Source organism: Nerophis lumbriciformis, linkage group LG25 (assembly GCF_033978685.3).
Source record: "Nerophis lumbriciformis linkage group LG25, RoL_Nlum_v2.1, whole genome shotgun sequence".
In the NCBI taxonomy this organism is placed as follows: Eukaryota; Metazoa; Chordata; class Actinopteri; order Syngnathiformes; family Syngnathidae; genus Nerophis; species Nerophis lumbriciformis.
Window position 1 is genome coordinate 26,955,836 of NC_084572.2, and position 21,759 is coordinate 26,977,594.

General features: G+C 43.1%; 1 protein-coding gene across 2 annotated transcripts in view; it reads right to left on the reverse strand.

The window, feature by feature from the left end:
- Nucleotides 1-21,759, reverse strand: part of stox2a (storkhead box 2a) — a 45,736-nt gene that overhangs the window by 23,235 nt on the left and 742 nt on the right. The window contains exons 1-3 of one of the 2 annotated variants that reach the window (XM_061984076.1): nt 12,028-13,284; nt 11,147-11,299; nt 5,142-7,671 (exon numbers count right to left, since the gene is read on the reverse strand). In XM_061984076.1, coding sequence (XP_061840060.1) covers nt 5,142-7,671; nt 11,147-11,299; nt 12,028-12,205 — 2,861 coding nt within the window. In that variant the 5' untranslated portion in view covers nt 12,206-13,284. Of the gene's footprint in view, nt 1-5,141; nt 7,672-11,146; nt 11,300-12,027; nt 13,285-21,759 lie in introns of those variants that run through there. The other variant, XM_061984075.1, reaches the window with a different exon arrangement.

A 21,759-nucleotide genomic window follows, 5' to 3' on the forward strand; every position in this document is an offset into this window, starting at 1 on the left:
ATATTTTTTAAATAATGACTTACTTGTAGCGCCAGTGACAAAGTCAACTCTTTATCTCGACAAGGTAGCTCATTTTTTTGATGGGTATTTTTAACTCGAGAAAACGTTTAGCTCATGGTCAGTAGCATTAGGTAGCTCATTTCAACAGAATGCCTGTGCCAGCTTGCTAGCTTAAATGCAAACATGAAAACAAGAAACATTAACATCTTTTCACATTAAGAAACAACATACCCCAATCTAAACGCATACAAACACATTGCTGCCTGAGCAACTAAGCTACCGGTATTCAATTGTGCACATTCAACCTACAAGTTGTGCTGTCTTTGAGGATTGCAAAACAGAGGTGTTTTTACTGCGCTATCAAGGACCACTGAACAGAGTAGGACGCCACACAAAGCCCGCCAGAAATAATAAATACTAATAATAGATTATATTTGTTGCACACCTTTCATTTGAATACATCGTAAAGTGCTATAGTACAAACATATATTTTAGCCATTCAGACAGATGAATTACTAAGACTAAAACACTATTAGTGAAGCATAAGAAACACAAAACATACAAAAAAGTGGGTTTTCTACAGTTCTTCTATTTATTTTTTATATAACTCAAAAGATTTCAGTGTGTGCATAAGTACTTTTTGAGCACGTTCAACAATACCGCGATAATAATGATAACCGTGGCCACCGAAACAGTGATATGAAATGTTATTTTCTTTTCATTACATCGCTAGCTGACACGTGATTCAGATGCATGTTTCTCAAACTAAAGCATAGCGGAACATTTTTATGTTATTAGAGATGTTTTTCAAACTAATTATGGCTAATAGTATATACATAATAGACATGTATCAGTCCACACAAATTCAAGTAATATATTGTATGAATGTATCCATTCATACAATATATTATTGAATTTGTTTTCATGTAAAAAAAATTCATATTTAAGGTCTGGCGGCTTTTATTTTGTGCGCCACGATCAGGGGAAACCCAGTTGGGATTCAGTGTTAATTGACATCTAAAATGTGTTTCAAACCTATTTGCATTCTGATGTGTGTTTTTAAAACACAAACTCACATTAAGGCTTATATTTTGACCAAGTCAGTTTTCACCAAATCTTTTATAAAATATCTTGAAAATTCATCTTACATTTGAAAATGGACCTAATTTTTATCAAAATGTTCACATGTTCATCTGGGGCCAATAATTATGCCCTCAAGTGTACAAGTTTAGATAGTGACATGACCTTAGTAATTGGGAAATGTGTTAATCAGAATCATGTCTCTTGTATTCATATTAGTATTTAAGCTAGCTAGCGATTAGCACGCTAGCTAGCTTTTCCATTAATGAGCAGAATATATCAAGGTGCAATATTCCGATAATTGTAATTTAAAAACGGTAATACTAAGAGTGGGGAGTTTTCCCACGGTTTATTAATAACACAGTTTATCGTTACATCGCTATTGTAGACATTTGGAAAGAAAGGCTTAACCCATCACTGACTTTTTGTGTAAAACTCAGGTAAATTCGTCCCAACATGAACATAATGGCAAATTATGCAAAGTAGATGATGACATCATCAATCATTCCCCGTACACCACCGATGCATTGCAGTCATGTGGGAAACTGAATAGCATGTTAAACTCTGGGATTATTGGGGAGAGTTCACCCATGACCTAAAACGATGTTCCCTCGAGGGCCGCCAAAAAATATACTGCTTGCTAATTCACGGAGGAAGACGTCAGGATCGTACCACTTTGGAATTGTTCTGACTCAAACTTTCTTTTTGGAATGCTGCTTATGGCGCAGGGTTGTGATTCGACGAGCTGTGCTTCTTCCCACTCCCTTTGAACGGTTGATCACTTTAACAAAAATTAAGTTTTGACATGTTCTAAATAAAAATAAAATGTTCGGTACAATGTTGCATGATTGTCTGTCTGTCTTTTAGATAGCAGGAATTGATTCTAACTGGATTCTTTAGTTTGTCTAAGAACGGGGTTTCTTAACCTTTTTGACCTCGGTGCCCAACTTTTCCGTTACAGAGGAGCCCAGGGCCTACTCAAATATTAACACTAAATTAGTAATCGTACTCTTGATTTCAGTCCTATTCTACAATTACATTGCGAAAATACAAATAAATTATAACTAAATTTGATAATAAACAATTTATAATATATATGTTTTTTAAATAAACTCAATAAAATTCACTTCACTAATTTAGTTATGTTTTTGCGCTTAAGAAACTTCTCCATGACTTTTGCTCAAGTCTTCCGATTGTCTGATATTGTCATTACCGCCACAAGTGGTGGAAAAGTGTATTACAACTGAATATCGCAGCGGCCCATACGGACAACAGTTGAAAAAATAGACGTTTTTGGTGGCCCTCTAGGAATTGGTACCATTCACATTTGAACCGATATGGTATAGATTCGACTTTAGATTTGACTTCTGCTTTTGATACGGTAGACCACAGCATTCTTTTAGCTCGCCTTGAGTCTTGTGTGCGTATTGAAGGTACAGCTCTAAAATGGTTCCATTCATTTTTGACTAGCGGGAGTTTTCTGTAAACCTAGGCCAATACTCCTCCTCTGAGTCTACCCTTAAGTATGGTGTACCCCAAGGTTAAATGTTGGCACTTGTCCTCTTTTCTTAATGTCTCTTTTCATTGTTTCGCAGATGATATTCAAATATTTCTACCTGTAACAGTAAGCAATAACCAGGTTGCCATGACTACTCTGCAGAACTGTTTGCATGATGTACACGAATGGTTGGGGGCCAATTTCTTATACTTAAACAAAAATAAAACAAATTGTCGTATTTGCTCAAACAAACCCACTACAAGGGCATAACTGTGCTATTGGTTCTCTGTCCTCCTATTGCCACACATCAGCAAGGAGCCTTGGAGTTATTTTTGACAGCTTGCTTAAGCTGGACAAACAAATTAGCTCTGTCATTAAATCCAGCTACGACTCCCTGCAAAAATAAAACAGTATCTTCCAAAGGCGGACTTTGAAAGAGCTATCCATGCATTTGTGACGTCACGCCTCGATTACTGTAATTTTTTGTATGTAGGCCTAGATCAGGGCTCTCTCCAGCGGCTGCAACGCTCGCAGAATTCTGCTGCTCGTCCTTTAACCAAAACCAAACGATGTGAGCCAATTACCCCTGTTCTGGCCTCCCTTCATTAGCTCCCAGTTACTTTTAGAGTTAATTTTAAAATTGTACTCCTTGTTTTCAAATGCTTACACCAAGTAGCCCCGCCCTATCTTATTGAGCTTCTGCAGCCTTATTCTCCCAGCAGGACCCAGACCAGCTCCTCCTGGCTGTCCAAAAAACAGACTCAAAACCAGAGGAGCTAGAGCCTTCTCAGTGGCACTACATTTTGGTACTTTTGTGTGTTAATAAATATTAAATCTTTTTTGATGATAAAATCTCATTTGTTATATCCATCCATCCATCCATCCATCTTCTTCCGCTTATCCGAGGTCGGGTCGCGGGGGCAGCAGCCTAAGCAGGGAAGCCCAGACTTCCCTCTCCCCAGCCACTTCGTCCAGCTCCTCCCGGGGGATCCCGAGGCGTTCCCAGGCCAGCCGGGAGACATAGTCTTCCCAACGTGTCCTGGGTCTTCCCCGTGGCCTCCTACCGGTCGGACGTGCCCTAAACACCTCCCGAGGGAGGCGATCGGGTGGCATCCTGACCAGATGCCCGAACCACCTCATCTGGCTCCTCTCGATGTGGAGGAGCAGCGGCTTTACTTTGAGCTCCACCCGGATGACAGAGCTTCTCACCCTATCTCTAAGGGAGAGCCCCGCCACCCGGCGGAGGAAACTCATTTCGGCTGCTTGTACCCGTGATCTTGTCCTTTCGTTCATAACCCAAAGCTCATGACCATAGGTGAGGATGGGAACGTAGATCGACCGGTAAATTGAGAGCTTTGCCTTCCGGCTCAGCTCCTTCTTCACCACAACGGATCGATACAGCGTCCGCATTACTGAAGATGCCGCACCGATCCGCCTGTCGATCGCACGATCCACTCTTCCCGCACTCGTGAACAAGACTCCGAGGTACTTGAACTCCTCCACTTGGGGCAGGGTCTCCTAAAAATAAGCTGTCCAGTTATTACATCTTGTTTTACTATCACGTTTCTGAGTCTCATTTGCAAGTATGACATCAAGTTGCAAGTCCAAGATGTCAGATGGCAGTTGTGTATAGTTTATGGTGTTGTTTTTTGTTGCTTCCTAAAAAGTGTTAAGACTTTAAGTGTTGTACTTATTACGAACCAGCTGTTTGATGGTAACATGCATCTAAGTTGTAGTTTTCATTAAAACATTTGGAGGTGTTGAAATCGCCATGTAAAATCACTCACGCTAATCAGTAGCATGTCAATAGCAAAGCCATTGTATATTAGTATCAAACTAGCGCTTTTTTGGAAAGTGGAGTATTGCTGATCTTTTGTTGGAACGTTTTTGAGTCAATGTCTTTGTTGGCATTGAAAATTGCAACATTGCCTAGAGGTAGTTTGGCTGAGTCCGCTCTCAGTGCTGCTGGAATGATCGGCAAGTGCCGAAGTGCGAAAAGCCGCCTGAGTCGGCAACCGGGCGTTACGTTACGCGCAACCCAGGTACCAAACACAGTACTGTTGGTTTTACTGGAATCAGTGCCCGGTAGAACCAGCGGTATTCGGTTGGTCCCAAAAAAGTACCGGAATTGGTACCCAGCCCTAGTAAGATGTAGTCTCGACTTGTCTAGTTGAGATCAATTGAATGCCCTGAGAATACAAGGACCTAAAGAAATGAGAACATCCATAGACTTAGATAGCAGGACACCACCTGGTTGATCGCAGTTTTTCACCAAATTAAATGAATCAATTCTTCCTTGATGTAATCCTGCTAAGCAGCAACCCAACCAAACCAACCACTAAATGGCTACCAAACAATGCCTAATACGTTTACCGTTTTCAGCTCTGGTAAAGGTAATAAAACTTGGAGATAAGGGGTCGCACTGTGACATCATACAAAGGAGACAAGCTTCAACTGAAAACACTTTCGAAAAAGTCAATTTCGATTGACATATACAATTACGAATACATGTTATGTTCATGAAGACCTGCAGTAGTTGTGGATGTAAAATGGCTGCACGTACCTCGGGGAGTTGAATCCACTGTCCACCGTGACGCTGCTACTGTCCATGCTGTCCAAGCGGGCCGAGTGTGCCGACTTCTGGCTGCTGCTGTTGTCGGTCTCCTTGGGGCTGAGTAAGGTCAGATTGGTCTCCAGTTTGCGTTGCAGGTCGTGGTCCTTCTCTCGCTCCAGCAGCCACTTTATGGTTCCCTCCCCGCCACCGACGACACCACTCCCGCCATTGCAGCCACCGCCGCCCCCGCTGTTACCACCCGCTTCCCTGTGGTCCTTGTTGTCCTCCGCCTTGGCCAACTCTTTGTGCGAGTCCTCTTCCGCTTCCTCGTCATCCTCGTCGTCCGAGACGTTATAGTAGTCAAAGGAGGCGGAGGGGACAGTTGGCTCTAAGCAGCCCTGCAGGAGCGCAGGCGACGCTGAGGAAGCGGCTGAATTGGAAGGCTGCTGGGGCTCAGGATTGTCAAGGGCCTCTGTTGATTTGGCGTGCGAGGCTTTCCGCAATGTGCCAGACTTGCTGTAGCTGCTGTCCACGTAGCCTGCGGACAAGGCATTGTGTGGAGGTTTGAACAAAGTGTCCTTGCTGAAGATCTCTTTCCTCTTCATCGACTGGCTGCCCCCGCCCCCTCCGGGGTCCACGTTGTGTTGGTGCGGCGTCAAGCGGGCGTTTTGCGCCGGCTCCGGCGTCTGGCTCGGCGTCAGTCGGACCGAGCTGCTCTGCCCCTTCCCCGCCGACAAGTCCTCTTTGTACTCCACCTTGTGAGGAGAGGTGAGGTGAGGCGTTTGGCGGTCGGCCGGAGAGCCCTTTCGGAGTCCCCCTGTTGAGGTTAATGTGTCATACTCTGATTTAGCCTGAGGCGAAGGGGCAGTTAGGATTGTTTCATTTGATGTATTGCACTGGAAGTACTCGTCTGTGGAGGGCTTAGGAGAAAGTCCCATGAGCTCGTTGTACGTCGGCAAGCTGTCTCTGCTTTTGTTCCTCTCCATCGTACTCCGAAGCCTCGACTCATCCACACTCCCTTTCCCCAAATCAGGCACATTAAAATCCGAGTGGAACTTAGCAGCAGAGAACATGATCCTTGAGTAGTGGCTAGACTTCTGTGTGGCCCGCAGTGTGCCATCGTCCGTGTAGTAGTGACTGCGCTCCTCCAGGCTGGCCTCAAAGTCCTCTGGCGGCCCAAGCGAAGGACCTTTGAGGGCGTTGTCCATGGAGCGCGATCGCTCTTTAGCTTGATCTGACCGGTCATGTCGCGACTTCCTGTCCTGATTGTGACTATGACTCCTCTGCACTCGGGACTGGCACGTCCCCCGAGACGGCTCAGGGAAGGGCATCTCTGTCCTTCTCTTGGCAAGCTCCCCGGACACGTCCCATTCGGGCGTGACTGGGCAGTATGACTCGGTGATGTTAGGGTTGCTGTGGACGAGATAGGTGGCGCCCCCACTGCGCCTGCGCTCTAAAGTGTACATGGCCTCCCGAGGTGAGCGCACTAGCGAGTGGCTAAAGAAGCGGAAATCCCTTTCCATGAACAAAAGATCCCAGTTCGATCCCTCCGATGCCTCCCCCCTTGAAGTCCGAGGTTTGCTGTGGGAGCGGGACTTACCATGTGGCACCCTCCTGTGGCCCCTCCCTCTCCGACTGCGAGCGCTGTGCTGGGCTGACGACCCCGCCTTGTGTTTCTGCGTACGCTCTTCCTCCAGCCTCTTCATCACGGCCGTGTGCCTCGCTACGTTCTCCACCGTCAGGTCGGGGTTGATCCTTCGGATGATCTCCATCTCGATCTCCCGTGGTATTGGTGTGGTGGGCATTTCCTCGTCGCGAAGCGGCCACTCCTCCGGGGGGAACTGGGCCGAGAAAGTGGCCAACTGCCTCATCTTATCCTTCTTGAAGCTCAGACGGAAAAGCCTGAGCCCAAAGCGTTTGGATTGTTTCTCGCTGGTTCCTCCGCCAGAGCTTCCCTCTTTCTTTTTGGTCAGGGTGTCGGTTTTATAAGGGAACGACGTGACGATTTTGCTCTTCTCCGCCGGCTCTTGAGGCGGGGGTTGCTTGACAGGGGGGGATGTAAGAGGGGGTGGGTGGGGGTAAGACGGCGGTTCTCCTCGGTGCTGCTCCTTGGCGCACGGCGGAGCTTCCCCGCCGTTGGGGGTTTTGCTCGGTTGGGAATCCGCCTTCTGTTCCTTTGGTGGCTTACTTTGGAGGGCAGCGCCATGAAGTCTGGGCGCATCCTCGCGTCGGGAATTATAGGAGTCATTATGATTCTTGCGTGAAGGCCTCTCCGTCAGGCAACTGGGTGTGGATGGCGTGACGTTACCAGACTTAGGCGAAGCGCAAGGCTGAGACGGCTGTTGCGGATGCGTCGGGCGCTCCTGTAGCCGATCGTCGAGATGATACCACTTGTTGTTGCTCCGTATGAGGGACGGTGTGATGAAGTAGGTTTGGGGAGTGACGATGAAGTAGCCCTCTGGGGTGGGGTATATCTTCCTCTCTCGCACCAGCATGTTCAAGGTGTGTCGCAGGACCTCCAAGCTGGGTGTAGGCACGCCTTTGGGGAGAACATACAAATTGAGATAAATTTCAAAGCAGTTTACTATTGATACGCGTTGAATGATAAAGAAAAAACACGCATCAAGAAAAAAAATTGTCAACACAGCCAATTTTGTCTAATTAGCTGGCAGTATAGATATGGGTTAAAATCTACATCGCAATAAATATTGCAGTTCCTTGTGATAGTATATATATATATATATGTATATTATTTGTCATATAAATAGGACCATTTCAAAACAGGTTACAAAGGCTCTTAATTTTGCTACTTACATATGCAGTAACATATTACGTCATTTCCAGTTGTATTTTCTCAAAACTATTTTTTAATCTACTTGCTAATTTACGGTTAGTATCTGGTTACTTTTTGCTGTGACATGGTTCTATCTACACTTCTGTTAAAAAGTACTTATTGTTTGGATTATTTACATTTGTTTTGGACGATACTACAATGTTTGGCTATCGAGTCAATACCAAGTAGTTACAGGGCCAGTATTGGCCATACCTATTTTCATACCTGAAATTTTCAGGATCATTAAAATTATTTTCTTTTTTTTTTATCACAACTGTAATCTGACAAAAACATAGGATAGTAGTGTAACAATTTAAGTTCATTTTTAAACTATTTATTCCTTTTTATTACTTTAAAAATGTATAATAAAATCAGTAGTGCAAAATAATGAAACAAAAGCAAAACTACTATTGGCTCTAATTTTCCAAGTTTGTAAACAATAACAAAAACGACAAAAAACTATTTTCTGTATATTGATCTAATCACTGTAATATAGTGTAGTGTAATATACTGATACAATACTTGGTATTGTTACTGGCCATATTTGGACTGGCTTCGCGGTTAGCTATCCTTTTTTTATGCCCCTACCATTCCAGTGTAGCATGTTTAGCTTACTTGTAAGAAACACAGTTAATTTGCTGCCATGGAGGTGAGGATTAGTGATTTAAAAGCTGCACTGTGAAGGGACGTTAGCTGCTAGCAAGGATGCTACATTGCATTAAAGACGCTGTCAAACTTGCAGGACACAGCTAGAATTTGTCAACAACATGCATTATCACGATATGACCACAGTATTAAAAGCTCTATTGACGGCCAGATTTATACTATTTATATCATATAGGTCTAGGGTGTACCCCGCCTTCCGCCCGATTTTAGCTGAGATAGGCTCCAGCGCCCCCCGCGACCCCGAAGGGATTAAGCGGTAGAAAATGGATGGATGGAGGTCTATATTGCGCAACTCTACTATAACTGGCAACACAAGTGAGTACACCTCATAGTAAACATGTCCAAATTGTGTGGTTGGTGTGAATATTTAGTGTAATCACCAATGTTTTCAAATGCTGCCTTATTCCTTTTAAACATGGATTCTTCCTTCCTGCCTTCCTGCCTTTCTTCCTTCCCCTAAGGGCGCCCCACAGGTTTTCATTATTGTACAATAATGTTCAGGTGTGTGCAAGACACTTGTCACCTTAGTAGTGTTTGGGCTCCTTATCATGTTGAAAAACTGACAAGTGACTATTTTTCTGCTTCACAAGGTCATGTTGGAATTCATGTTTTCTTTCGATTAACCACAGCTCCACAGTCCTGGCAGCACTCATGCAGCACCGTGCCGCTACCACCAGTATGCTTGACTGTAGGGGAGACAATTATTTTTCTACTCACTTTGTGCTGCCAGCTATTGAGACAATATTGTTTTCAGTGGCTAGTAGAGTCGTCCCGATACCAATATTTTGGTACTGGTACCAAAATGTATTTCGATACTTTAAGTAAAGGGCACCACAAAAAATGGCATTATTGGCTTTATTTTAACAAAAAATCTTACAGTATATTTAACATGTGTTTCTTATTGCAATCGAAGAACAACTTTGGCCTTAAATAAAATAGTGAACATACAGGACAACTTGTCTTTTAGTAGTAAGTAAGCAAACATAGGCTCCTAATTTGTCTGCTGGTGTATGCAGTAACATATTGTGTCATTTATCATTCTATTATTTTGTCCAAATTATAAAGGACAAGCTGTAAAAATGGATTATTAATGCACTTGTTAATTTACTGTTAATATCTGGTTATTTTCCGTTTCAACATGTTCTATCTACACTTGTATTAAAATGTAATAATCACGTATTCTTCTGATACCAAGTAGTTACAGGATCATACACTGGCATATTCAAAGTCCTAATGTTTCCAGGGACATATTTCCTGAGTTTATAAACATAATATACATTTTTAAAAAAGGAAAAAAGATTTTGTGACAATAAAAATATCGATGTAATCATAGTAGTATCGACTAGATATGCTATTTTACTTGGTATCATTACAGTGGATGTTAGGTGTAGATCCACCCATGGCATTTGTTTACATTCAGGAGTGCTATCTTTTGTTAGCGGTGACGGTTTACCATGAATTGATTAACATGGACCCCGACTTAAACAAGATGAAGAACTTAGTCGGGTGTTACCGTTTATTGGTCAATTGTACGGAATATGTACTGTACTGTGCAATCTACTAATAAAAGTTTCAATCAATCAATCAATCAAAAAAGGCCGGTGACCTATTGTATCCTCCTAAGGTGTGTAGTGAAGCATGTTTAGCTATTCCTCCTTCTGCAGGGATGATACTTGTAAGAAACGTACTTTATTTGTCGCCAGGGAGGCGAGGATTAGTGGTTTAGAAGTAGCTAGTCATGTTTTAAAGCACCTCTTCACGAGGGCGTTTTCAGTGTTATAACTTCACCTTTATCTTTAGTTTTGAGGCCAAAATGCGTCCGTTCTCCCTTTTCTGTTTACACGCCGTGTCTGCTTGTAAGTACTCTGTGATTGTGTGCTGCCGAACATGCTCCTCTGATCGTAAAACCAGCAATGTCAAGACGTGACGACGGCACGCCGTCATGCCTGTTAAAAAAAAATAGGGGGAACCGTTTTTGCTTCATTTGTACCCAAAACTCTACTAGTACCGGTATACCATACAACCCTAGTGGCTAGTAAATCTATACAGCTATACAAGCTGTACACAGACTACTCTAAAATAGTTTTACTTTCTGCGGTATTGTCGCTTGAAAAAAATGGATCTCTGTGTGAAATAGACCAAAGATTTGTGGAAATCTGAATGACTGTAGTCCTCTTTGTTATCTCCAATGGATTGGTCTTGCGGCACGTTTCGTTAAAGCTAAATAAAGGACTTGTTTTTCTCACGTTTGTTATGCAGTCGTCTAACGCTCTACGGTTTGAAAATGAACGGTAACCACGGTGTTATCCATACACCGTGTACTGTTTCAAACGCATTCAAAAGCATACCTTTCACCCTTTGAGATGCTTGTGCTACAAAAACAAGTTTGACCAGAGGAATGGACAACATATGCTGTCGTTATTTCTTACGTGGACAATCAGTTAGAAGCCCAAAGAAACTGGACGACCACCGGCCTCCTGGGACGTATGGAAGGCCGGCGGGCGCTGGTCAATACCTGGGAAGCTGGCAGTGAGGTGCTCCACCAGCGCCTCCTGGTTTACGGGCTTGTGTGCGGCGTTCATGGCAGAGATGGCGAGGCACAGGATCTCCCCCAGCGGGATGAACTGAGACTGACTGATGGGCGACATGCTGATGGGAGACACGTCACCTGCGGGACACAACGGGGACAGCGGCGTGGCGGCGGTTAGGTCGGATGGCGAGTGAACAGCAGGCGCAGCGTGTGAAGCTATGATGTAATGGTCAAACGGCAGCTCCACCCCCCCCCCCCCCATCCCTTACACTCCATCTCTACCTTACTCCCTCAGAGCTTCTGGTTGCCGTCGTAGGTTAGCAAAGATGCTGCGGCAGCCTCAAACGTGCACGAGAACTGCACAAAGGGGAGACTATCTGTGTCATAAACGCTGTGTCGCCTTTGTTGCTCGAAGCTGGCTCGGCTGTTAGCGTGTGTGACATCACCATTGCTACATCGGTACAACAATAAAGAGGACTTCAATTAGCAGCCAAACAAAACAAACGTTTGTGGTTGCCCCCACCCAACCCCGACGCCACCAGCCCAACCTCGACAACCGGGCTGGACGGTCAGTGGAGCAACGCGATGACGTTATCCCTGCTGAGTAGCACAGCCCCCTCCGGCCTCACGTGTACGCTTTACGGGGCTCACTTGGTAAACAGTGTAAAAAGGGAAGGTAAAAAATGTACATTTTTTAAAAAGAAGGCTACAGTTTGGATGTGTGCATGAATCATCTATCCAGGGTGATGCTATTGAAATAATGTTGGGTGCGTATTATGGCCAATACTACGATTCATTGATGCCGTACGTTGAAGATGCGACACGTTTTCCCCTCCTTTCCAGTGTCGGGCGAGTGTCCCACTCACCTGGTGCCCGAAAACCTGGCGGGGATGGCGAGAAGTGAGGAGGAGGAGGGGGAGGAAGGTGCTGCTTCTGCACACGGACGTCTTTCTCACTCCGCGAGAGATTGCGCTCCAGCGGGCGTTCGCCCAGCTCTGAGGTGGGCCAGGCCCGCCGCAGATTGCCGCTGCGGTTCTTCTTCATCGTGACCCCCCTTTTTTTTTTTAAGGGGGGTGTGAAGAAGAGGAGGGTGTTTGTGGGGAGGAAGGAGGGTGGGAAAGGGGGGAGAAGGGGTGGTGGGGGGGTGCAGGGGGAGGTCGACCAACCTGAGGCTCAGTGCCTCCCCCGCATCCGTAAGAACGTCCCGCTAGAGCGATCACACACCAGACATGGCAGGAAGCGGCGTGCACCCTCGCACGCGCGTCTCATTTACGAGCGGGGCTGCAAACGACGGCGGCGGCGTGGCGGCTGTTTGTCATGGGCTGCTGTACTCTCCTGGGCGTTGGGTTGGCGGCGCGGGCGACTGCGCGAGGCATCACCCTTTCATCGGACCCAGCCACCATTTGTAGCATCCCCATTTGCATGCGTAGGGAGGCACATTACGTAGCCGCTCTGATGGGGGGGCGGGGGGTATTGAGGTGTGTGGGGTGGTGGTGAGGGGGGGACTAAGGGTAGAGATGAGGGAAATGGGGCATTGGAAGCAAAAAATTAAAAAAAGGAGACGTAAAGTGATGCTTTTTGGGATCCGCTTGTTCCTTTTCCTTTAAAGCCCAGCAGGGCGAAGGGAGGCGGGATGAAAAGCCAGAGGAGGCCCAGTCTTCCACAATGGCTCAAATCACCACAGGAGAGCTCGTCCCGTCCTCACAGGATCAAGAAACACAAAAGAGCCCTCTTGAAGGGAAAAAAACAACCCCCCCCCCCAAAAAAAATAACCCGCTCCATTCACCCTAACGGGCGGGGAAAGCCAAGCGGCGGCGACGCCACGTTCACCTCCATCTTTATCCCGTCGAGCGCGAGACCCCGTCGTCCTTTTTCCCGACAAACGGCACGCCAGGAGAGGAGGGCGGGGAGGCAGAGGAGGAGGAGGAAGAAAATGGAGAGCATAGAAATAAAGAAATAATTTCAAGAATAGACATCCAGCCTCGGCGGCGATCCGACGGACGGCGCTCCGGTAGCCGTAGCATCCATTCATTAACGGAGTAGGAAGAGGAGGGTGTGTGTGTGTGCGTGTGTGCGTGCGTGTGTGCGTGTGTGTGTAGGGGCTGGGGTGGAGGGCGGGGAGGAGACAAACTCCAGTCAACGGCGAAGCTCCTCTTCCCCGGCGCTAATGCTGCAGCTGCTCCCAGCACCTCCAGGAAGGGTGTGTGTGTGTGTGTGTGTGTGTGTGTGTGTGTGTGTGTGTGTGTGTGTAGGAGAGAGAGTGTGTATGCGTGAGATTTTGGGTGACTGTGTCTGGATGTTTCAGGGGGAGGAGGGATGGGGCTGCAACAACAGCCCTCAAATTTGAGCTTTCTCCATGCTTGCAATGGTAGCAGAGACAAAATAAAGCAGACACACACACATGCGGCACGGAGCGTGAGAATAGGACGATAGTGGCGGTGGTGGTGGGGGTCATTGAGGGAGAGGATGGTGGTGGGCTCGCGTTGTCACAACCAATCTGCTCCACTTCACTGATACTAAAGAAGAGAAAGAAAAGGAGGCAGGTTGGTTGGGGTGGGGGGGACGGGGGTGTGTAGGAGGAACCAACGCCACTACGCCAGCCATTTTATTCCTCAGTAGTGCTGCAACAGCCTTTGTTGCCATGACGACGCAAGCCGATGAGCTCATAGCTGTTACCTTCTAGACGCTGCCCCCACCTCCCTCCCCCTTAAAGTGACAGCTACCAAAGATAGAAGAAAAAGTGACGTGGGAATACGGCATGTCAAAAAATCCAAACTGTTTGTCGTGCAAGATTTTTTTTTTTACTATTTAAGTCCAAAAGTACATTCCTATATGCAACACAGTGGCCCCGTGGTTAAAGGGGCCCTATAGTGCAAAACCGACTTTTCTTACCTATTGGTACCTGCTGTTGTGTATTTGGGATCTCCATAAGTCTCGAAAATTTGAAATCAAACCATGGAGGCATGGCGGACATCCATCCATCCATTTTCTACTGCTTGTCCTGTTCGGGGTCGCGGGGAGTGCTGAAGCCTATCTCAGCTGCATTCGGGCGGAAGGCGGTGTACACCCTGGACAAGTCGCCACCTCATCACAGGGCCAACACAGATAGACAGACAACATTCACACTCACATTCACACACTAGGGCCGATTTAGTGTTGCCAATCAACCTATCCCCAGGTGCATGTCTTTGGAGGTGGGAGGAAGCCGGAGTACCCGGAGGGAACCCACGCAGTCACGGGGAGAACATGCAAACTCCACACAGAAAGATCCCGAGCCCAGGATCGAACCCAGTATTGTGAGGTACATGCACTAACCCCTGTTCCACCGTGCATATTTATTTAAACTTCCGCTAAACGAGCCGTTTAGAATTTGCAAAACCTGTGACGTTTTTTGCACCGGAGATGTCACCGAATTATCTATATATGGTATAAATTTACCCAAAGTTCTCTGTGCGGGTCCGCCATCATAGTCAATAAGTTCCTTCTTTTTTGCTACCTTCTTGTTGTGGGGCAGACTGGCTCGTACATGCTTGGGTTTGACCAATTATCAGCATTTCGAAAAAAAATGTGTAACTACAACAACAATACATCAGCAGATACAATATCTAGACATGATACCAGTATTTAGTAATAGAAAATAAACAAATAGTGATAAGCAGAGAGTAAGTTAGTAGTAATAGCCAGTGCTCAATGCTCCTAAAAAAATCCCATATTTTTACAAATTTTCAGGAGATTTCCCATATTTTGCAAATGCAAATGTTGATGCTGCTCTAAGACACGCGTGATAATGGTGTTTGTGAAATCCCCCGATGTTGTTTGGTGTTAAATTAACCACAACATTATGTCGCTACCAGTCTGACGTTTCCTAAAAAATATTGTTAAAAATATTAAAGCTATGTCCAGCTCTTTACTGATGTATACTATTCGTGTTTAGCACTATTTTACTGCAAATGAATATCGGCTCCAAATATCGCTTATCAGTCTCCTCGACTACTAATTATCGGTATCAATCCTGAACAACCATATTGGTCAATCTCTAGTACATGCACAGGCATTCTACGCTGTTACCATTTCTAGTATAAAGTAGCGTATAGTTCAAACTTAATCCGTCAGACTCTTTATGGAAGTGCTTAAAATTACAACAAAGAAGAGTATGTCAAAGTGGAGGCACATAAATCAAACTGCCCACAAAACGGCGCACCCTGAAGAAACGGACAGAAAGCGGCTTAAAAACGTTTTTTAAAACATAATCTATGCAACATTTTGACCAAAGAACCGCTATTACATGTTATGTAGACCACAAAGAAGTGTGTTAAACGTAGAAAAAAATTAACAATACCACCCCTTTAACACCCGTTCCGAAAAAGGTTGTGGTTTCAGATGTGTGTTGTCAATTAAAGACTGAAATATTTTGATGTTTGCAGTTAACTTCACACTTGAAGTTAACTGAAGACTTAAAATTGAATTAATGTCTAGTTTTGGGGGAAACTTAATTGTCTTTGATGTTTATTAAAATGTGTTAATTTTTTTTTATCCCAGAGTTAGAAAAGTTAGCATTTTTAGAAAAGTTCAATAATTCGCGACCGTCTGTGAGGCCGTGAATACACACATGCTGAGTCCTGAGACACAAGGAAGGCAAGTAAAAGAGACTGGAAGCCTGTGTGTCCAGTTCAGCTGCTCGAGTGTGCAACCCCTTGGGTAAGCTAACCATAAATACTTGCCAAAAAAGAAAAAAAGTTGAATTCCACATGGATAGATTGCTTTTCCTGTATGTAATGAAAATAAAAAAGGTGAAAACTTTTACAAGTCTATAAGCTGTTACGTTTTGCGGCTCTGTACTATTTTTCTTTAGTGAAAGAGGTGGCAAAATGTCTCTTCTGATAGTAAAGGTTGCAGACCCCTGGTTTAGGGGAAGACTAAATTATATTTAATGTTTACAAAAACGTGTACAATAGGTTTCGTCTTCTAGTACTGGGAAATACAGTGGCAAAATAGATCACAATTAATTTTTTTTCATATCATTAAATGTTTTATATCGTTTTTAATCTGCCAGTTTTAAAGCACCTGTACTAAAAACTAAAGAAACTAGAGATTAGTTCAAAATGTTATTATCACACTGAGTATATTAAATAGGAAAAATGTATATTGTGATTTATTAGATAAATTATGTTTTACAAACCATCTTCAAGCCGCTTTCTGGGCCATCTTTTCAGGATGCACCGTTTTGTTGGATTAATTAATCTGAGACTCCAAATCTGATGTTTACAAGGTAGATTTGTTGATGACTAAATTGTCTTCAATGTGTAGAAAAGTATGCACAATTTCTTGAATCTTCTTTGCCTTTATTGTTCACGAAAAAAGTTTGGTTAATCTAAGTATTGCGTCCGACGTGGATGTCTGATTCGTTGAATAATTATCTTCAGTCTGAGAGAAACAAAGTATGTTAGCTTCATCTGAGACTGAATTGTATCCGATGTTTACAAAAATGCGTACGTTAGTTTCATTGAAGACTAAATTCTATCTGATTTATATGAAAACTTATACATTAGATTCATTAAAGATTAAATAATCTTCAGTGTTAACAAAAACATTTTGCTTGGTTTATCCGAGACACTGAATTGTTTCCGATATTTACGAAAATGTGAAAGCTGGGTTCACGGAAGACAGAATTGTATTTGATGTATATGAAAACTCATACATTAGATTTGTTAAAGATGAAAAAATCTTCAGTGTTAACAAAAACATTTTGCTAGGTTCATTCAAGACTGTAAATTGTATCTGATGTTTACAAAAATGTGTATGTTAGTTTCGTTGATGATTAAACCGTTTCTGTTGTATGTGAAAACTAATACATTAGATTCGTAAATAGGAAATAATCTTCAGTGTTAACGAAATAATTTTGCTAGGTTCATCCAAGACTGAATTGTGTTCGATAGTTAAGAAAATGTGTAAGCTCGGTTCGTGGAAAACACTTTTTTTTTTGATTAATCAGAAAACGTATACATTCGATTCATTGAAGACTAAATATTCAGTGTGAAGATAAAACGTTTGCTGGGTTCATCCATGACTGAATTGTGTCTGATGTTTACGAAAGTAAGTACGTTAGGTTCGTCGAAGACTAAATTGTATGTGATGTGTACGAAAACGCATACCTTTGATTCATTGAAGGCTAAATAATCTTCAGTGTAGGTTTATCCAAGACTGAATTGTGTCCAGTTTATGTACGACAACATTTTTATGGGATGTTTACGAAAACGTGAAGATCAATTGAAAACTAAATAGTCTTCAATGTTAACGAAAAACTGCATGTTTGATTAGTTTAAGTTGGTAAGTAAGTACTCAGTTGTAGTCGATGTTTACAAAAACGCGTACGTTTGCAGGTTTGTCGAATTTGTACCTTTCAGTCCCTTTAATGTTAACACAAATACGTACTTAGAGAGGGACAAGCGGTAGAAAATGGATGGAGTTCAAGGGAGACTCTAAAATGTCTTTAGTGTTTTTGAAAAACATAGAAGTTTGACTGTTAACTGGTAATGATGTTTAAGAAAAATGGTATTATTGGTTTCATTACAAACTAATGGACTTTATTGTTTAGAAAAATGCATGTTAAACGAGAGATGGAGCATTTTACTCAAATTTCTTGATAAATCATGGGAATAATTAACAATCGGTTCATTGTTATTTTTTTTTTTAGATATACTAGCTTCTGATCACAGATGTCATTTTCAGGTTTAATAGTCAGGTATTTACATGTAGGAAAAAAACACCAGACTCCAACTTAGTCAACTTCTCTGCAAGCTTGACCATTTCTGCCCACTAGTGGAACCTTCATGAAACCACATGTCTGGTAAACTTTCAAGTTTCAGCTCTTGGCAGCATAGACCAGAAAAATGTCGGCCATGGTGACCTCTAATTAAGATCGCTGACAAGCATGCAGCATTTCCCTTCATTCTCTACTGGGGGACGCTCCCTTTCCTTCCACCCGCTAAAACTGGGAATGCAGCTAAGTTTTTTTTTTTTTCTGTCTGAACAAAAGGTTCCACTTTTCCTTCCTGACGCTCCGATTGTGTATCCAACGGATACCCAGTCCCCCAGTAATGGGATTTAATGGTTGGAGCTGAAAACATTAGGCAGATAAAACCTCACAACTTTTAAGTCGAGGTGGGAGTGTGAATAATCATAACAATAGTATCATTGTACGATACGGCGATTATGTGATACCACGATGAACATTTCTCTTTATTTGCTCCAAAAAGGGATAACCTGACCACAATCTTACAAAAATAATTTGTCAATATAGATAGTGACCTGTAGTTGTCTTTGTATGTCTTTAGTGCACTTTGATCTACAGTGTACCAAACTGTTGAGTATTCTACAGACTGGTGAGCTATTAGCTATAAGACAAACATTCCAGGACTTATCAGTGTTTGCTTCAGTAGTGTCGCTAAAGAAACGGCGGTCCTTTCAAGCAATCGAGCATAACGTGTCTTCATCTTTCACCTTTAGACTGAACAGACTCTGTAATACTTCCACAGTATAAAGTATAGAAATATGACATAGACTCAGCTGTACAAACTAGTAACTGTAAGTCCACATGTTCAGTGACAAATATGACGTGACTTCATGGAGTCATTATGGAGCCAATAAAGCAGCAGAACCATGTGATTTCTCTAGGCCAATCAGGGAAGATAAGTTAATCAATAAATCAATCAATGATTATTTATATAGCCCTAAATCACAAGTGTCTCAAAGGCCTGCACAAGCCACAACGACATCCTCGGTTCAGATCCCACATCAGGGCAAGGAAAAACTCAACCCAATGGGATGACAATGAGAAACCTTGGAGAGGACCGCAAGTTAGGATAGTAATAAAAAAAAAAAAGTACCTACTATCAATATAGTGAAAGAAAAGTAAATTATACTGATTGATCAATATTGTCAGTAAATTCACAATTTAATTTGTATTAAGAAATAAATAACTAATATAGAAAAAAAATACAATCAAAAATAAGTAAATAAAATTATTTATTTTTTTAAAGGTGCTAAAAGTTATTTAAAAAGCTATCTGACAACAAAAACAACAATAAAATCTTTTTCTCAGGTTGAAAATGTGAATAACTCAGTATTTCAGTAAAAGAGTTTAATGTGGATTTGGGGCAGAAATGACAGCGGCCCCTGGAGTTTTGACTAGCAACAAGTATAGTTTAACCTAAATTGCATTTTTTTTCATGTGTCATGTTGGCTTAAATTAATTGGTCTATTAATTTTGCATCAGAATAAAAACTTGCTCAAAATAGTCACAAAAAGCAGGTATATTTGGCTGAGCGCCTGACATAGCGACACTATTATCATACAGGTGTGAACAAGCCGTAAATAGGTCAAGTTGCGAGCTAATTGAAGGGTTGAAAGGCATCAAACTTTGACTAAAATTTTTTTGGTGGAAAAATAATTCCTAATGTTGCACAGAGCTTTTCAGTTTGAACTGCCACGCGTATGGTTTAGGGCTTAACTTCTTTTTACACTTGCGCGACAATATAACATGGAAATAAAGAGCATTTTTACGTTTGATATAGTATGACCAACTGCTACATTAAAAAGAGCATGTACAGGTAATATAGTCAAGTAATTATATTATTATTATTAATTATATTAGTTATTATACATAATATAGCAGGCTTGTTCAAAATTTTGAATGTCAATTTAATTTGAATAATTTAAATTGAATCGTCTCCACCCACCTAGGCAGCCCGGTGGTACAGGGGTTAGTGCGTCTGCCTCACAATACGAAGGTCCTGGGTTCGATCCTGTGCTCTGGATCTTTCTGTGTGGCGTTTGCATGTTCTCCCCGTGACTGCGTGGGTTCCCTCCAGGTACTCCGGCTTCCTCCCACCTCCAAATACATGCACCTGGGGATAGGTTGATTGGCAACACTAAATTGGTCCTAGTGTGTGAATGTGAGTGTGAATGTTGTCTGTCTATCTGTGTTGGCCCTGCGATGAGGTGGCGACTTGTCCAGGGTGTACCCCGCCTTCTGCCCGATTGTAGCTGAGATAGGCTCCAGCACCCCCCGCGACCCCGAAAAGGATAAGTGGAAGAAAATGGATGGATGGATGTCTCCACCCCATTAAGAATTACAGGAAGTGGAATTTAATTATTTGCAATCCAGGTACATTCCCAATAGCCAAGTACAGAAATCCCTCATTTATCGCTGTTGATTGGTTCTGGGCCGGAGTGTGGTAAAGTAATTTCCATGAAGTAGGAATTATTAATTATAAAATAAATATTTTCCTAGCCAGAACATAAAAAAAATTGTTTACAATCTTCTAAATAATGTTTTTAACATTATTGGAATCCGCTGGACATGAAATAACACCCACAAAGTCACCTTTACACTTGTTTAATCCAAAATAGTAATACTGTCTGAGGCTGAGCCAATCAGTGGCCACGATACTGAACAGTTTGGTCTCATTCAGTGGCCAACATTACTGCAGCATTGATATTTTTAGTCCCTTTAGCGAGAAAAAGCTTAATTTAGACCAGGGGTCTCAAACATGCGGGCCAAATGCGGCCCGCGAGACATTATTGTGCAGCTCGCACCTTAATATGAAAATTGAATGTTAGTTCGGCCCTCGAGTTTTATATGAATGGCGCTTGACAGCGTCATACTTGCCAACCCTCCCGATTTTTCTGGGAGACTCCCGAATTTCAGGGCAACCATTCTCTCGTATGGCTGCCGATTTTCACCCAAACAACAATATTTAGGGCGTGCCGTGATGGCACCACCTTTTAGCGCCCTCTACAACCTGAACAAACAGCGTGACAGCCCAGACACATGTTGTATTTGACTTCTGTACACACACAAGTGACTGCAAGGCATACTTGATCAACAGCCATACAGGTCACACTGAGGGTGGCCGTATAAACAACTGTAACACTGTTACAAATATGCGCCACACTGTGAACCCACACCAAACAAAAATGACAAACACCTTTCGGGAGAACATCCGCACCGTAATACAACATAAACACAACAGAACAAATACCCAGAATCCCATGCAGCCCTAACTCTTCCGGGCTACAATATACACCCCCGCTACCACCAAACCCCCCCCCGTGCGTCGGTTGAGGTGGGGGGGTTTGGTGGTAGCGGGGGGTGTATATTGTAGCCCGGAAGAGTTAGGTCTTCAAGGTGTTCTGGGTATTTGTTCTGTTGTGGATGGATGTTCTCCGGGAGGGTTGGCAAGTATGATGCTAGGGCGGGATAGGTGAATTCATTAAAAAGGGCATGTTAGATCTTTTTAAGAAATCTTTTCTTGCGGCCCAGCCTCACCCAGTTTCTGCATTCAGTGGCCCCCAGGTAAATTGAGTTTGAGACCCCTGATTTAGACCAAAAAATTACGAAGAATATGCTTAAAAAAACAATAAACATCTGCAATAGATTGAAGCTGCAAACTTCGAAGCACGATGAATGAGTTTAAAATTTAATAACAGAATCAAGAGATTTGCCAGCATCCAGAATTGAGTTTTTGTAAGCTCCCCTCAGAGAATATAATAGTCTCTAAAAAAAATAAAAATAATAATCCCTAGTGCAAATGTGT